The sequence below is a fragment of the Solanum pennellii genome, chromosome 8 (assembly GCF_001406875.1).
Source record: "Solanum pennellii chromosome 8, SPENNV200".
In the NCBI taxonomy this organism is placed as follows: domain Eukaryota; kingdom Viridiplantae; phylum Streptophyta; class Magnoliopsida; order Solanales; family Solanaceae; genus Solanum; species Solanum pennellii.
In genome coordinates this window covers 12,248,725-12,264,606 of record NC_028644.1, presented here as the reverse complement: position 1 = coordinate 12,264,606, position 15,882 = coordinate 12,248,725, and the positions used below count along the sequence as shown (strand labels likewise).

The window sequence follows — 15,882 nt, the reverse complement described above, 5'->3', positions numbered from 1 at the left end:
TATATATATATATATATATATATATATTTCTGGCGGTCATTCTAGAGTCTTGATTGAAACTTCTATTAGTATTTGAATGATATTAAGGTTTCTTGATTTTGAACTAAAAAATTTGATGTGTAGTGTTTGGGATGAAAGTTTGAAAACAATCTGATTTGATTTGTCTCTCTTTTGGTTTAGAGTCAATCTTTATTTGCACTTTGTTCGTCTATCTCAATGGATTTTCTTGAAACCCTAAAGACCAGATAGACTGTTTATAGAATAAACTAAAGATTTGTCGTCTTTTTTTCTATTGGGAGGATCCGGGTGGGGTTGGATGTATAAAAAAGAATGACCATTGCAATAATATGTGTCGTCTTACTTATGTTTGGGAGAGTCACAGTTGAAGGGCCACAAATGCTAGATATACCTATCAAAGAAAACAACTTTCTTGTTATGATCCTAAAATAAAAAAGGATTAACCCCAAGTTTCTACCTTCTTGATACCTGTTTATAATATATGTGAACATAGGGTCCGTCATCGTCACATTGGTTGGCTTTTTGTTTTCTTTCTTTTCGCTTCCCATTGTTGTGTGTCACTGAGGCTGTGGTCTTCTCTTTGCAAACTCCGAAATGGTGATTTTCTCTAATAGATTATCTAATTGTGAGTTTGGTATCTTGAGCAATTTTCTTCTAATGAGATAAAACAGTGATTATTTGTAAATAGATAATTTAGTTATCGTTTTGTCTCTTGCACACTTATCTTCCAATGAAATATGACGAGATAAATAACATCACCTCCAAAGAATTTGTTGACTGAATATTTCTTTATAACTATATTGATCTGTTGTGTCCATAAAATTTTTGTTTTGGAATGAAGGAGGATTTGATTTGTTATAATTTAACATGTGCTGTCTCTTCTAGATTATTACAGTTGTTTGATCTAACTTGTGCTGTTTCTTCTCGAGTATCATAGTGATTGGTATCATCAGAAGGAAGGCCATGATAAAAGACTTAGCTGCTATATACCATGCAGAATGCCTTGCATATTGTCAAGAACTTTTGGAACTTCAAAAAAAAGCAGAAGAGGTTAGCAATATTGTCCTGCAACTTTTATGTTCATTTTACTTTGAAGAAGGCCGCTGCTTTCACTTGTGTTGTGAAATTCATGCTTCAAGGAATGATTGAAACCTATTTATTCTGTCTTTACTTAATGAGATTAATATCTACCGTTAACATAAGTTGCGTGGACTCTTCTTTTGAAGAATCCTACACACACCTGTTGACATTTTTGAAGAATCCGAGTTACATAGCCATCAACATATCATGGTCATAACAACAAGCTTATGCTTGAAAATTTGCTTTCTTTCTCCCACTAGTTGCTAGTTGCAGTTTTACTATTTTTTAGGAAGATAGGTAAGTGAGTTGTTTGCATCTGCAGACTTGTATACTAGTCATTGTCCTTGTCCTTCATTGCTCTGTTTTTATTATTGAAAAGATATGACGCTAGAGCCTAACTTAACCCCAAAAGCTCGCACTCTTCATTTTTTACTAGACGGTTTCATTTGCTAGCTGTAGACATATAATGGTGCTTCTTGCTTCACTTCTTTCCCTGTGGTCCTTATTTAATGATTGTCTAGCTCTTGCTTATAAAGACATTGCATCGAAAACATAAAAATGATATACATACATTACTGAGAAGTATCTATCATCAATGGAGGAAAGAGAGGAGTTATGGGATTGTGGTTGGAAATTTTAAGAGAAGGATATGAAGCTTGTATATGTGTTAATGAGAATATGATGTTTGCAACCATCTGATACCACATGAGCTACGTACAACTTGAGGGGCTAGATAGGAAGCTCATCAGAAGATGCAAGCATTTTATTCTGTCTGAGAAAAAGAGTGTTTTCCCATTCAAAAGAACATGTTGGTCATTCCAGGTTATATATTCTTTTTTCTGGTAGAAGAAACTAGCTCTAACAGTCACTTAATCGCTCTGACAGTTCCTTGATAATTACTAAGTGACAAAGAACCAGAGATGAATGAAGTGTTTGTATCGAGGTTCCGCTGTTGTAACAGCATCTGTACTGGATATTCATTTGTTGTATCAGCATCTTTACTTGGAGGTTCAGTTATTATGGTTCAAAACTTTGAGAGTTGCTTGGAAATGATGAATGTCAGTTTGAGTGAATTACAGAAAAATTAACTCAGCAATTGATATTTGTCGTGTGTGCTCTTGTCTTTTTAGTCACTCAGCTTCCATGTATCAGGTGCTCGTGTCTAAAGTGGTATGATAAAAAGAAACTGCTTAACTCCTAAATAAAGTCTCGAGACTTTTGAATTCTGTTTAGGCCTTGGCCTTGTTTTTTCTTTCTTTGATAGCTACTCATTTTTCCCAATTATTCTCTTGACTCGTTGGTCCTAGGACCTACTCAATGCCTTATTTTCCTGTTAAAATTGGCGAGGACACCTTGTTTTGCCATGCTTTCCTAATACCTTACTTGAATATTCTAGTACAATGCTTGCCTTGATGAACATAATTTGCCAGAGTTTTTGGAGTTCTCATCAGAATCTAGTAGTAAAAAGATGGATATGTATTAAGTATGATGCCCACTGGCTCTTATTTCCCCTTCTTCAGAAAGATACGTTAATTGCTGTGTGTTTATTTTTCTTGTATTGTTCTATCCATCATCATAGTAACCTTTTTTTTCCCTTTCAAATGCTCCAGTCATTAATTGAAATGAAAGCTGCAGAAGAGTCAAGGAGAGAAACAATGAGGCCCCCAAAACGTATGAAGAAAGCCCGTTAGCACCTAATGTAAGATATGTTCGCGATCTATTCTATGCGTTCTTGAAAGATTCTCTCGGTCTTTTAGCATTGGCAACCTGGAAATTGTCTTTTACGGATTACAGAAAGCTACTAGTTTGTTAAATCTAATAGATACAGCTTACTACTGAAGATTAAGATGAATTGTATTTTGTTATATCACTTTAGAGGGTAAAGAGAAGTATGTTGATGAGGCAGGATCAATCATAGAATCCATGTAAGTTGAGTACATATGCTAGTTACATGAGGACCATGCTATAAAAATAATACGAGTTACAATTTAATTTAGAAAATATATTTTATAGCATACTGTCCAGAGTTGTCAAAGGCATGCTAAAAGCGCGCAAAGCCGCTCCTAACTTCTCTCTGCCTCGTTGAATGTGTGCTTCAGTGTTGTGATCAAGGTTTTAAGACATCATGTCCCTTGTAAATAGAACCTCTTTGAAGAGGCAATACTAAGAAATTGATTTTTTGCACTTCATCATAAAAATATTTAACTTTGTTCATATATTTGTCATTCATGCTTATAATTATCAATTCTGGAATATATATATATATATATATATTTGTATTTTTCTCCCTTTACACCTTATTTCATTAAAAGCCAATGTTTTATTTGGACTTCGTGCATAGAGCCCCATCTAACTTTAAAGTTTTTTTTTTTTTTTTTTTGCTTTTGATAGCAATGATATTCTTATCACATAATTAATGTAATTCAGTGGCACATTTAATATGAGTATTGTTGACCTAATTAATAATAATAAGTGAAATTTATATATGAAGAAGGAAGTTTTGAGGAGAATTATAAGTATCAATGGGCACACAAGCAATTTGACACTGTATAAAGTAACATGATTTAAATTATGTAAAGAAATTACAACTCGGGGAAAATTATATTTATAGAATTGACTAATAAAAATGTGTTCTCTTAACAACTTAAAAGAATTTTAATAATTAACAAATAAAAATGTGTTCTCTCTAATAGGTCAAACATTTAGATGTTTGGGCTCGATTCTTTTCATGGCCAAGCATTTTGAAATTCTTTTTTTTTTTTTAAATTTTGAGTGGCAGTGAGACACTATGCAAGAACTTTGATTGCTCTGATACCAAGTTGAAGTATGTGACCATCTCATCTTAAAACTTAAGTTATTTGAGAGAACACACTGTTATTACTTAATTATATTCTCAACGGAAAATATTGACATTTTTATTAATTTGTGGGTATATAATCTTTATTTATAGATAGAAATAGATATTTTTGGTGCTCCCTTCATTCACTTTTACTTGTCCACACTTTTAAATATAGATTTTTACTTTTACTTGTCTTCTTTAACATATCAAGAAAAGACAAAAAAAAAGTATCATGTTAAGAGTTGATTACATTCTATCACTTATTTTTTTCAAATTAGAAAAATCTCTTAAATTTGGTGGAATGCGAATACATCCCAAAACATCCAGATACATCACGTCCCAGTTTTCAATACATCTCGATGTCTTGATACATCGCGTGAAATAATATATTTGAGAATAGGAGAGAGTAGGGATTTGTGTCATTTTTTCAAACGGTAGGAAATTTTAAAGAATATGGAAAAATTGTGTATTTAGGCAATTTTTCTTTTCAAAACCTAATACTAAACATCAATTAATAGAGGATAGTACGATGCAATAGTCATGTCAATCGTTGTTTTCTTAATGAGTTTGTTAAGTTTGAATATAACAAGTAAAAATGAACGGATATAGTACTAATAAATTTTTTGTTTCACTCACAATACTTTTCGCGACAAGAGTTTATGCTAGTTAAATGAGATGATTTAAGGAAAAAACTAAGTTAATTAAATGAACCTCAAGAATCAATTTAGTTCTTCGTAGAGAGTTTATGCTTAAAAAACAATTACCATTTTAAATGAAAAATTATAGTTTTAAGAAATCTTAATTTTAAATTTAAAATATTAAGTTGATCTAATTTAAGTTAGTTTCAAAATCGATAATAAAAAGTGTCATATCAATTGAAACAAGGGGGAGTAATTCGTAAAATCTATTAAATTCTTCCATTGTAAACAAAAATATGGCTCCAAAGTTACAAAAATGTATAATAGCAAATAATGAAATGTAATTTCATACTCATCGTAATCCATATTATTTGATGATTTTAGCATACAAAAATAGACGCAATGTAATCTCGTGAATTGGGTCGGGATAGTGTGGAGTGTATGCAGACCTTAATTCTATCTCGTGTAGGTAGAGATTTTTTTTTGAAAGATGCTCGACTCAAGTATTGCAAATCAAAGTAGTTATGAAAAAAAGAAATACTGCAAAGAAGACAACAATACGTAGCCTTCAAAAAAGAACAATAACAACAGTGAAATAATGTCGTAACTGAAACACAATAAACAACATTTGGTAACAAAGATAAAAAGCAAGAAACCACATACATAGGACTAATATTATGACAAGCACTGTTCTACCAGTCTCCCACCAAGCCTAATCATTCTGAAAAGCGAGAGAAGCTCAACTACCTATTAACTTCTACTTAATTTGTGACCTCCATACCCTCTTATTAAGGTCACGTTTTCGATAAGTTGAAGGTGTGTCATGTCTTGTCTACTCACTCTCTCCAATACTTCTTCGTCCTACTTGTACCTCTCTTCGTACCTCATTATATCTTAACTCCTACAACTCTTCACTAGTGTTTACACATCTCCTCTTCACATAAACAAACTAGCTCTGTAAAATCTCATAACCCAAAATAGCTAAGAAACTAAAATAATCACCTTTGGAAAGAAAGGGGAGAATCTGGAAAATATTTCTAAGTTTAAGAAGTGAGTTTTGATCCTTTTCAAACGGTCGTAACTTCTAGTTCAAGATGATTTAGAGATAGTTCCTGATATAGTTGGAAAGCCTTAGAGAGATCTTTTCAATGCAGCCACGTTTGTGCATTTCTGATATTGTATGAGGGAGATATGCCTATCGGAAGTTGGGCTATTGAAATGAGGAATGTCCTATTTCGAATTTAAGGAAGGGCAAACTAGTCTTTTCAACTCTTTTTTTTCCTGATTCATTTTAGGGGTTTATTAGGGGTAAAAATAAGCCTTAAGTAAGTTTTGAAAAATAAAATTCACGCTTAGGGCTTGTAGAAGAGAGAAAAGTAGAAGAGAAGTGAGAAAAATCAAGAATTCGCCAATAACGTCAAGAACTTCGAGTGGAATTTGTCAGGGATGATCCCTATCGATGTATGTGAGATCTTTTGTATTGGGTTAATTCACCTACACGACAATTTGTTTCAATTTCTGCGATTTATGAGTTGTTTACATGTTAAAAGTAGAAGTGCTTGAAGAAAAATGTCGAATTCTCGTTGATTGAATTGTTGGATGCCTATTGATGTTTGATTCTTGTTTCTCCGGGTTATTTTCGTGTTGAATCCATTGGGTATTGAGGGTTCCAATAGTCCCAAGTGTTTAGTGAAAGAATTAGGGAGGTCTAGAGATGAAAAACGAGTTTAAAAATTTGTGAGACGCGCCTGATCAAAGCCACGCGTCGCGCCAGCATTACGCCAGAAATTGGCCTGAGTCACTTGGGACCTGGCGCAGGCTGTCACAGTGATCCAGAACCAAGCCTCATTTAATTGAGGCTGGCGCGGCTCGCCCGGATTTTTTTTTGTCCAATTGTCGTAGTTTAGCCCTTTTAATCCCTTCTATGGTATATTAACACCCTCCAATGATTCTACTTACTTTAAATGATTTCTAAACACTTAGAATCATGAAAGAACACAAATCATAACCTTGAATCCATAATCCAATTCAAGGAAAGGTAAGATCAAAGTCAAAGAAGCTAAGAGTCAAGTCTAAAGTTAAGAAGTAAGTCAAAAGAAAGTTCTTAAAGGTTTTCAAGAGTCTTTATTAAACGTTTTAACTTCATTTTAAGGCTTCAGTTTCAATTTAAAGTAAAGAGTAACAAGTTTAAGACTTTTCTTCAAATAAATATAAGGGAGCTAAGCATTCTCTAAGACTTGACTAAGACTCAAGTTTCAAGTTAAGCAAAGAATAAAGAGTTGAGTTCATTTCTCCAAAGTTACAAGGAACTAAAGTTCCCTAAAAGTTTACAAATGTTTTCACATTTTAAGTTAAGAGGAAACTAAGATTACCCAATAGAGTTCTGAACAAGAAAAAGGAACATTGATTCCAAGAGAGTTTAAAGCTAAGTGTTGAGCAATTTTCTCAACCCAAGGAAAATAAGTTGTATAAAAGCATGAGCTAAAGTATATTTTCGGAGTAGTATTGAGCACCGATGTGGGGATTAGTTTCATATTAACTCAAGTATCCATGAAAACCATGTAGTCATCATGGGTATTAGCGATTCATATTTTTTAGATGATCACGTAAGTTAAGCTAGTGGATCCACTAAGTTAAGAAGTTTTATGCGACAAAAAGTATAAGACAGTTCTGGCAGCGTGGGCAAGAAGTTGTATCACCACTTAGGCTCATAGTGGTTGTTGTTGATTAGAGAATCTCCTACAGAAAGTATATTACTTTATATATAACTAAAGTTTGAGTTTGTTATTGTATTTTCTTTAACGAACTAAGTGTTTGCATTGTTTTACAAGCTTATATATATAAGCTAAGTCTTCCTCTAAGCTAAGTAAGCCAGGCCAAGGATCCGCTTAAGGAAAACAAAGGTTATTGGGTTCAAGCCATGTCTTGAGAGAAGGCTCGGGGCGTGAAAAATTTGCTATCAGAGCACAGAGTTCAAGAGTCCGAGGGAGAGTATAAAGTTTTGTTTGCAGAGTCCTAGTCATCGGTGTGAAGCGCACCACATCTATTAAGAGTGTACAACATTTAGGAATTCTCACTTCTTTCATATTCCTTTTTGTGCGTTAGAGTTTATCTCTAAAATGTTTCTCAATAATTCATGCTTGCACGTGTTTCAGATCATCATGCCTCCACGAAGATCAACAAGAGGTCGTCTATCCAGAAGGAATGTTGAGGAACTTGAGGTACGTAATGCACCAAACGTGCAACCTCAAGGAGAAGTCACTAATGCTAAATTTTGTGAGGCTATCCGGACGTTAAGACAATCGGTGACTAACTAAGTCGGGCAACAACGAGGAGCTCGACAAGAATAGCTTGACAGCTTGAGGATTCGTGAATTCCTGAGAATGAATCCTCCCAATTTCATCAGTTCGAGCACTACTGAGGATTTGAAGAATTTCGTTGAGGAGCTAAAGAAGGTTTTTGATGTGATGTATGTCATCAATGCTGAAAGATTTGAACTTGTTGCATATCAATTGAAGAATGTAGCTAGGAATTGATTCGATCAGTGGAAGGAGGGCGGAGATGAGGATGCACCGCGTCCGAGTTGGGCTTGATTTGAAAAAGCTTTCTTAGGGCGTTTGTTTTCCCAAGAATTGAAAGAGGCAAAGGTGCGAGAGTTCCTTACACTGAAAGAGGACTCTTCGAGTGTGCATGGGTATGGGTTGAAGTTCACCGAGTTGTCCCGCTATGCTCCTAAAATGATTAAGGATATGAGGAGCACAATGAGCTTGTTTGTCGCTGGCTTTGGTTATGCTTCAAGTTAAGAGAGCAGAGTTGCAATGCTGATAGGCGACATGGACATATTAAATTTGAGAAGGTTATCCTAGTCGGCCACAATTTCAGAAACAAAAGGGGCCTGCACCATCATCTACTAGTGTTCCTAGACCCAGAAACAAAGGTGAACATCATAGCTAGAATTCGCAGAATTTCAAAGCCCAACTAGCACATTCTCAAGAAAGTGTGGCACAAGGAGGAAGTTGGTCTAATGCATTGTAACAACCCTAAAAATGGATATGCTAAGTAACGCTTAATGTGTCTAGAATGCCTACGATTAGATCGGGTTCACACGAATTGATGCGCGTAGAACAAGACCTCTGAACCCTTGCGAAAGCCAAGCGAACTAACTTGGGAGTCAGTTGAGCTAGGAAAGGTTGGGTCCAGCCATGTAGCGCTCCCGAATATGAAGATTTACTCGGATGAGTCTTTACCGGACTTAAAAAGGGGAAATCTTAAGCTTGGAGGGTCTAGGGGTAAAATAGTCTTTTTCCAGGCTAAGGGTAGTATCATAATTACCCTAAATATGTAATTAATTATTTAATTGATAAGGTAGAGGGGCATTTTGGGTAGAAAGGGCCAAATTCCCCAGTAAGCAAAATCTTGCTTCACCTGGTTTCGAACCTAGGTGGGAGCAATGATTTTTAACTTGATTATTTATATTGGTGAAATTAATTTAATTAATTAATATTTAAATGCTTATTTAAGAAAAAATAAAATCAGATTATTATTAATTAATTAAATAATGTAATGGGGCGGTTTGGGTTGGGTCGACCCGGAGGGACCGATTTTCGCGATGGGGATATCACGGGTTCGAACCTCGACGGAAGCAACATTTAAGTGGATTAAATTGATGTTTATAATATGATTTTGTAAGAACATTATGGTCATTTCACTAAACTAATTAAATGATATTTTCAAAGTTTGAAAGAGTCCTAGTTGACTAAGTCTAAACAACTTCACCTAATCCTAAGCTACTCACCTCTTTCACGTTTATCTCTCTTTGTTTGACGTCTATCTCTCTCTCATTTCACACTTCCTTTCTGGCTGCCAAACGTGTGAAAAAAAAAAGAAAACAAAATTTCTACACGCTTGAAGAACTTGCACGCAAAACACAAACGAGAAAGCAATCCAAAAACGTTAAGCAAAACGTAATACGCTAGTCGGGTAAGGTGTGAGTTTCTGGATTGGACGTGAATTTGGAGAAGTTATCGGAAGCAAGTTCAAGTGTTGAACAACGTTAAAATCAGGTATGGGTTTTCTTACTCTTGGTACCTTTACTAAGAGACCCTTAAGACTCAGATAATTCTATTCCGAAACTAGGATAGTTCCCCATTATATGTTCCCTTTCACTAGCTCCTATCACTGATCTTAGGTTGGTATGTTTGCTGGTAGATTAGGTATGAAGTGTGATTTTCGTGATAATGTGTTCATGATTTCGGAATTGTATGAACGATGAAGTATGTCTGCCGAAATTTTGTGAAAATGTATATGTATACCGTGACATGATTTTCGGTTTTAAGCCTTAAAAATGATATGTTTTTATGGTTGAATTTTATGTGCGAATGTTTGTGTAAATTATGAGGTGTAAAAGTGGTGTAATGTTGCTGGATTTAATGGTAATTCTTGGCTGAATATAATCATAAAAAGATTACACTTAAAGATGCACCAAATGATCCACGAAATGCCTTAAAAATTAACGTATGAATGATGATAAAAAGAAGCTAAAAATAGTGAACAAATTTCCAGCATTTGGTAGGTTGGGTTCGGCCAAACAAAGTGATACAAAATATAATGAAAAATGAATGTAAAATAAGTGAGATCACTAAGGATTGAACGCAAGACATCATTACATGAAAGCTACAAAAAAAAATGGGCGCCGGGGCCCTGGATGCGCTAGCGATTGGCACATAGGGGAATGGTTGCCCGGGTTTCTCGGCCTGGTATCCTGCACCTCGCGTTCATGATATCTACATTCAACTGTGCCCCGGAGACACGGTCGAAGCACGCCCGTCCAGTGTGCTTCTTTCACGACATGCTATAGTCCACAAAAGATTGAGAGGAAAATTGATTGGAAGAGACCAAATTTGAAGTCTCGACCAAGGATGAGGAAAATTAGCTATGTTTTTAATTTTTTTTAAATATGAGGTCATTGGGTATTGAAGCCATAACCTCACCAAAAGAAAATTTCATAAAATTTTCGTGAGAAAAATGCAAGGAAAAATAGATGTGGTGAGTGGAGATTGAACCCACAATCTCTTGAATGGATGAGAGAGTTAGGAGAAAAATAAAGGAGAAAATAAATGTGGAGAGTGGGGATTGAACCCACAACCTCTTGGATAGGTGAGAAAGTTAAGAGATAAATTAAAAGAAAAATAATGAGCTTGTGGGGTATTGAACCCATAACCTCCTTGACTTAAACGAAAAAGGAAAAAAGAAGCAGAAAGAAAATATTATGGGGTTGATGGGGATCAAACTAGGGTCCCCCAAATCTTATAAATGCGATTATCAAGTTCAAAATAAGATTAAGTGTTGTCCAAGGGATTCGAAATCGGGTTCCCTTGCCCAATTCCGTATTGACACATAAGTCATACATAAGTAAATATTTAATGAATGCTTCCTCTAAAGATCGAAATCAATATCTTGGCATATCTACAAGATGCATAAGTCTTGTACCATATAATCTTGGGTAAACATGAATCACTTAGACTAACTATGAATGAAGCCTTATGGCTTGTATATGTGGACTCATAAGTCTAGCATACTTTTAAAAGTAAGTGATCCTAAGATGTATGTGATAAAATGATGTAACCCTAAAAGGGTTAAATAAGAGTGTGAAACACACTAAATAGCCAAGTGCATTGGCATATGATGAAATGAACATTCACGTGAAGGAGTGAGTAATTATGAAAAGCAAATGTGTTGAAGTTAATGAATGAGGTGACAATATGATAAGAGGCTAATGTGAAAGATGAGAGCAATCTCAAATGAGCCTAAGTAAATGTTACCAAAACGTACTCACTTATGAGAGTGTAAAGTTAATGAAGAGACCAGTCTCTATGAACACTCTAATAAAGTATTGACGTTAATGCATACTTAATACTAATGATGAGATGAAAAATCATCTAATGAGTTATGATATCCTCATGCTAGAAGCCAGCTTCCATGATATATGAGTTGAATGTAATGGAACTTTATACTGAGCACCGATAGGCTAGCTATGAGCTGTGATGCCTTCCTTCAGAAAGAGCGGAGGTTCACGTAACTCTCATGAGATGAGACTGTCCGGAAATACCGGGTAAGAGACTTCTTATATCTCCTAGTCTTTGAACCTATACTGCCAATATAGGGATATAACAGGGTTCAATTCCCTATATACGTTAGCATGTTTTGGTTCACTTTGGCCGGTGATTCTACCTCTTTTCGGTGTGGGGATTACACACTGTATTTCATGATGCTCACATGATCTATGTCGGGTAAGGTTAAAGTTCCCAAAGAAAGAATGAGGTGAATATAATGAAATGAACGATGCCAAAGGTGTTAGGATAGGATGATCAAGAGGTGAGCTAGACTTAAGTAATAACACTAGGTTATTCTTGGTCATTGCACAGCGAACCCGATGAGAGTCTTAAAGTACATCCTAGGTATGAGTGGTGGCTGCACAAGTGTATGAAAGAATGAAAAGGAAGTACATATGTTTGAATGAAGCAGACTCTGTGTTTGTTAAAGAAGGCTCCCTAGTTGAGGTCCCATATGTTGATCCCTCACTTGGGAAGTCCTAATGTCAAGTCCATGATTCCAAGGTCTCATGGCATATGAAAGAATGATATGAACTATGTGATATTGTATGTGTAATATGATATGTGCTATTTGCAAAATGATAAGTATGATGATGCATGTTACTCTCATGGCATGACTTTCCTAATCCGAAATTGGCAAGTCCATTGACTTGACTTTCCATAATTCATATCGATAGGAAAGAGCTGTTTTTAATCATGCATGCCCTTGGTGTGTGCTTGCATATACCCATACTTAGTACAAGTGTTTACTAATCCCATACAGCTCTACATTTTTAGGTGCAGGCACATGTGGACGTTAGAGCTTACAGGTCGAAGCTGAAGCTATCCGAACGTGGATCATTCATTCGGATTTGGTAGGCCCTTATGCTTTAGAGGACGCTTGCCCATTATATTCTAGATTAGATATAGGTTTGAGTTAGTGGAGTATGTTCAACTAGCGTTTCTTTCTCATCTTATTTCAGACATTGCATTGGTGCCATTTTGGCAAGTATACACTTAATGCAGTATGGAACTATTTCTTTCATTTGATGATCTTAATATTAGATGGTTGATTGTGAACGTTTCTGAGTTTAAGTAGAATGTCTTATATGAATGTTAAGTAACAAAAAGTTCAAATTTTCCTCTAAAATTAACCTGGATGAAGTAACGATGACGTATGTCGGCTTGTCTGCGAACTCTTAGAGGTCAACGACGCCGGTCTCGTCTGGGGGCTAGACTCCGGTCGTGACATGCATGTGCTAAGTGTGGTAGAGCTCTCCCAGCTAAATGTCATGATGGACGGACAAGTTGCCTCAATTGTGGTCAAGAGGGTCACTTCATGAGAGAGTGTGCCCTAATAACTAGTAGGGTAGTGAATATCTGGGCAACAAAGTCCAATCTTCATTGGTTGCTCCATCAGACAAGGCTGCACCTCGAGGATCCACTTCTGGTACTGGCGGAGGGGCAAACCGCCTCTACGGAATCACTAGCCACCAAAAGCAAGAGAACTCTCCAGATGTTATTATTGGTATGATCGAAGTCTTTACTTTGGATGTTTATGCTTTTCTAGACCTAGGAGCAAGTTTGTCTTTTGTTACTCTTTATGTTGCAAATAAGTTTAAGATTCTTCCAGAGAAACTTTGTGAACCTTTATGTGTTTCTACACCCATTGGAGAGTCTATTATAGAGAAAGAGTCTATCGTGATTTTTCTATTTCTATCAATCACAAGAGCACCGTGGCTGACCTAGTGGAGTTAGACATGGTAGATTTTGATGTTATTCTAGGTATGGACTGACGTCATGCTTGTTATGCATCAATAATTGTAGAACTCGAGTTGTCAAGTCTCAGATTCCTAATGAGCAAGTTATAAAGTGGATTAGTAGTTTAGTGCCTAAAGGTGGTTTCCATCGTACCTTAAGGCGAGAAAGTTTTAAAGGGATGTATCTATCACTTAGTGTAATTTAACGACTCAATTGTTGAGGTACCTTCGCTTCCGTCAGTTTCTATAATAAAGGAGTTTCTAGAAGTCTTTCCTAAGAGAGAAATAGAGTTCGGCATAGACATCATTCCATATACTCTTCCTAGATCTATTCTTCCGTATAGAATGGAACTTACAGAGTTAAAAGAGTTGAAAGAACAATTGAACTATCTATCAGATAAAGGTTTTCGACCAAGTGTCTTACCTTAGGGCGCTCCGATCATGTTTGTAAGAAATAAAGATGGTTTTCTTAGGATATGTATAGACTACCGCCAACTAAATAAGGTTACCATTAAGAATAAGTATTCTTTACCAAGGGTAGATGATATATTCGATAAACTTCAGGGTGTTACATGATTCTCAAAAATTGACCTCAGATCTGGCTACCATCAGTTAAAGGTTAGGGAATGTGACATTCTGAAGACAACTTTTAGAACCATATATGGGCATTATGAATTGTTAGTCATGCATTTAGGGTGACCAATGCACAATCAACATTCATGGATCTTATGAATAGAGTCTTCAAACCTTCTCAAGATATGTTTGTCATCATTTTCATTGATGACGTTCTAATCTATTCAAGGAATGAAGAAAATGATGCTAGTCTCCTCAGGATAGTCCTTCAGGCTTCGAAAGATAAGGAGCTGTATGCCAATTTCTCCAAGTGTGAGTTTGGCTTAAGTCTGTGGCATTCTTAGGCCACATAGTTTTTGGTGATAGGATTAGAGTTGATACCCAAAAGATAGAAGCAATTCAGAGTTGTCCTAGACTCACATCTCCAACTGTCGTAAGGAGTTTTTGGGTTTGGCTTGCTATTATAGAAGGTTTGTTGTCTATCTCATCTCTCTTCACCAAGTTGACTTAGAACATAGTTAAACTTCAATAGTCTGAAGCTCAAAATTTGAAAAAGAGATTGACTACTACTGTAACATTTCGGAAAATTTTATATTTAGTGAAGATCCCAATAGGTCTTTAAGAATGCGTATTGGGATAGATAGACATTCCAATGCTTAATATTGAGAAATTTTGGGCATAGTATTATAAATTGGCCAACAAGTAATAGCCAATTTATATATAATACCCAATAAGCAAAATATTGGGTATATTAGAAAATATTTGCTTAAAGGGTGTTAGCCATATATCTAAGTATTAATGAGTTTTTTTAGGAAATGTACCTGCAATGAAGACCCTAAGCTAAAATTCAGAATTTCATCAGTCGCAAACATATTATGTACTAGGAATCCAAGTGTCAATCCTAGTATCCTAAGTACATAACCATTTAAAATGATCATGTAGAGTGAGCAGTGCCCAAGGACATAGTGAGGGTCCTTGGGACAATAAGTAAACATTCCTAAAGTAACCATAAATAATAGTTAGTGAGGAAAGTACAGCTAACACATGTGCAGGACATGTGAAGAAGCGGCCAAAGGATAGGACCACCCTAATTGAATTCGGTTAGGGTAGTTAGGGGGGAAAACGTGCACAAGGGACCACTCCATGTGGGGCCTAACTCTAACCAACTCTAGGTCCTAACTAACTGTCCTAACTAGAAAAATAACCTAGGACTAACCTAAATGGACCCATTAGTGCACCCAACAACCTAGGACCAAAACCGGGTTGACACAAACCTAGTACTAGTTAAAGAGACAACCTATTACGTAACCTACGATGGTCCAAAAGGTAAGTTATGGTCCTAACAACTTAGGGGTAATTTATTAATTCTCGTAAATTACCTAATTAATTAATTTATCAAATTAATTAATTAATTTAAAAAGGCTAAAATCCAAAATAAAAAGGAAATTTTCAAATTTCGGTTAAGATAAGAAAGGGACAACCTAGTACCTAACCTAGGATAGTCGAAAGATTTAGTTAAGATCGTAAAGACTTAAGGTCACTTTAGTAATTACCATAGGCTACTTAATTAATTAATTTAGCAACTTAATTAATTAATTTAAAGGGTAAAAACCGTAATCACAAAACGATTTCCAGATTTTGGTTAAGACAAGAAAAAGACAACTTAATACCTAACCTAGGATGGTCCAAATGATTAGTTATGGCTATAACGACTTAAGGGTACCTTAGTAATTAACCTATGTAACTTAATTAATTAAATTAAACATTTAATCAATTAAATTAAAGGGGTCGAGTCGAAAATCTTATGCTAACCTCGTACAATTAAAGAAACGTCCTAGTACTTAACCTAGGATGATCCTAAAGGGTTGATTATGGTTCCAATG

At 35.5% G+C, this 15,882-nt stretch overlaps 1 protein-coding gene across 1 annotated transcript in view; it reads left to right on the top strand.

Moving 5' to 3' along the window:
• The window catches only part of LOC107027111, a 3,830-nt gene extending 534 nt beyond the window's left edge, over positions 1 to 3,296 (top strand). Inside the window, exons 2-3 of the mRNA XM_015228286.2 lie at positions 956 to 1,068; positions 2,709 to 3,296. Coding sequence (XP_015083772.1) covers positions 956 to 1,068; positions 2,709 to 2,789 — 194 coding nt within the window. The 3' untranslated portion in view covers positions 2,790 to 3,296. The remainder of the gene's footprint in view (positions 1 to 955; positions 1,069 to 2,708) is intronic.
• Positions 3,297 to 15,882: the final 12,586 nt, after the last annotated feature.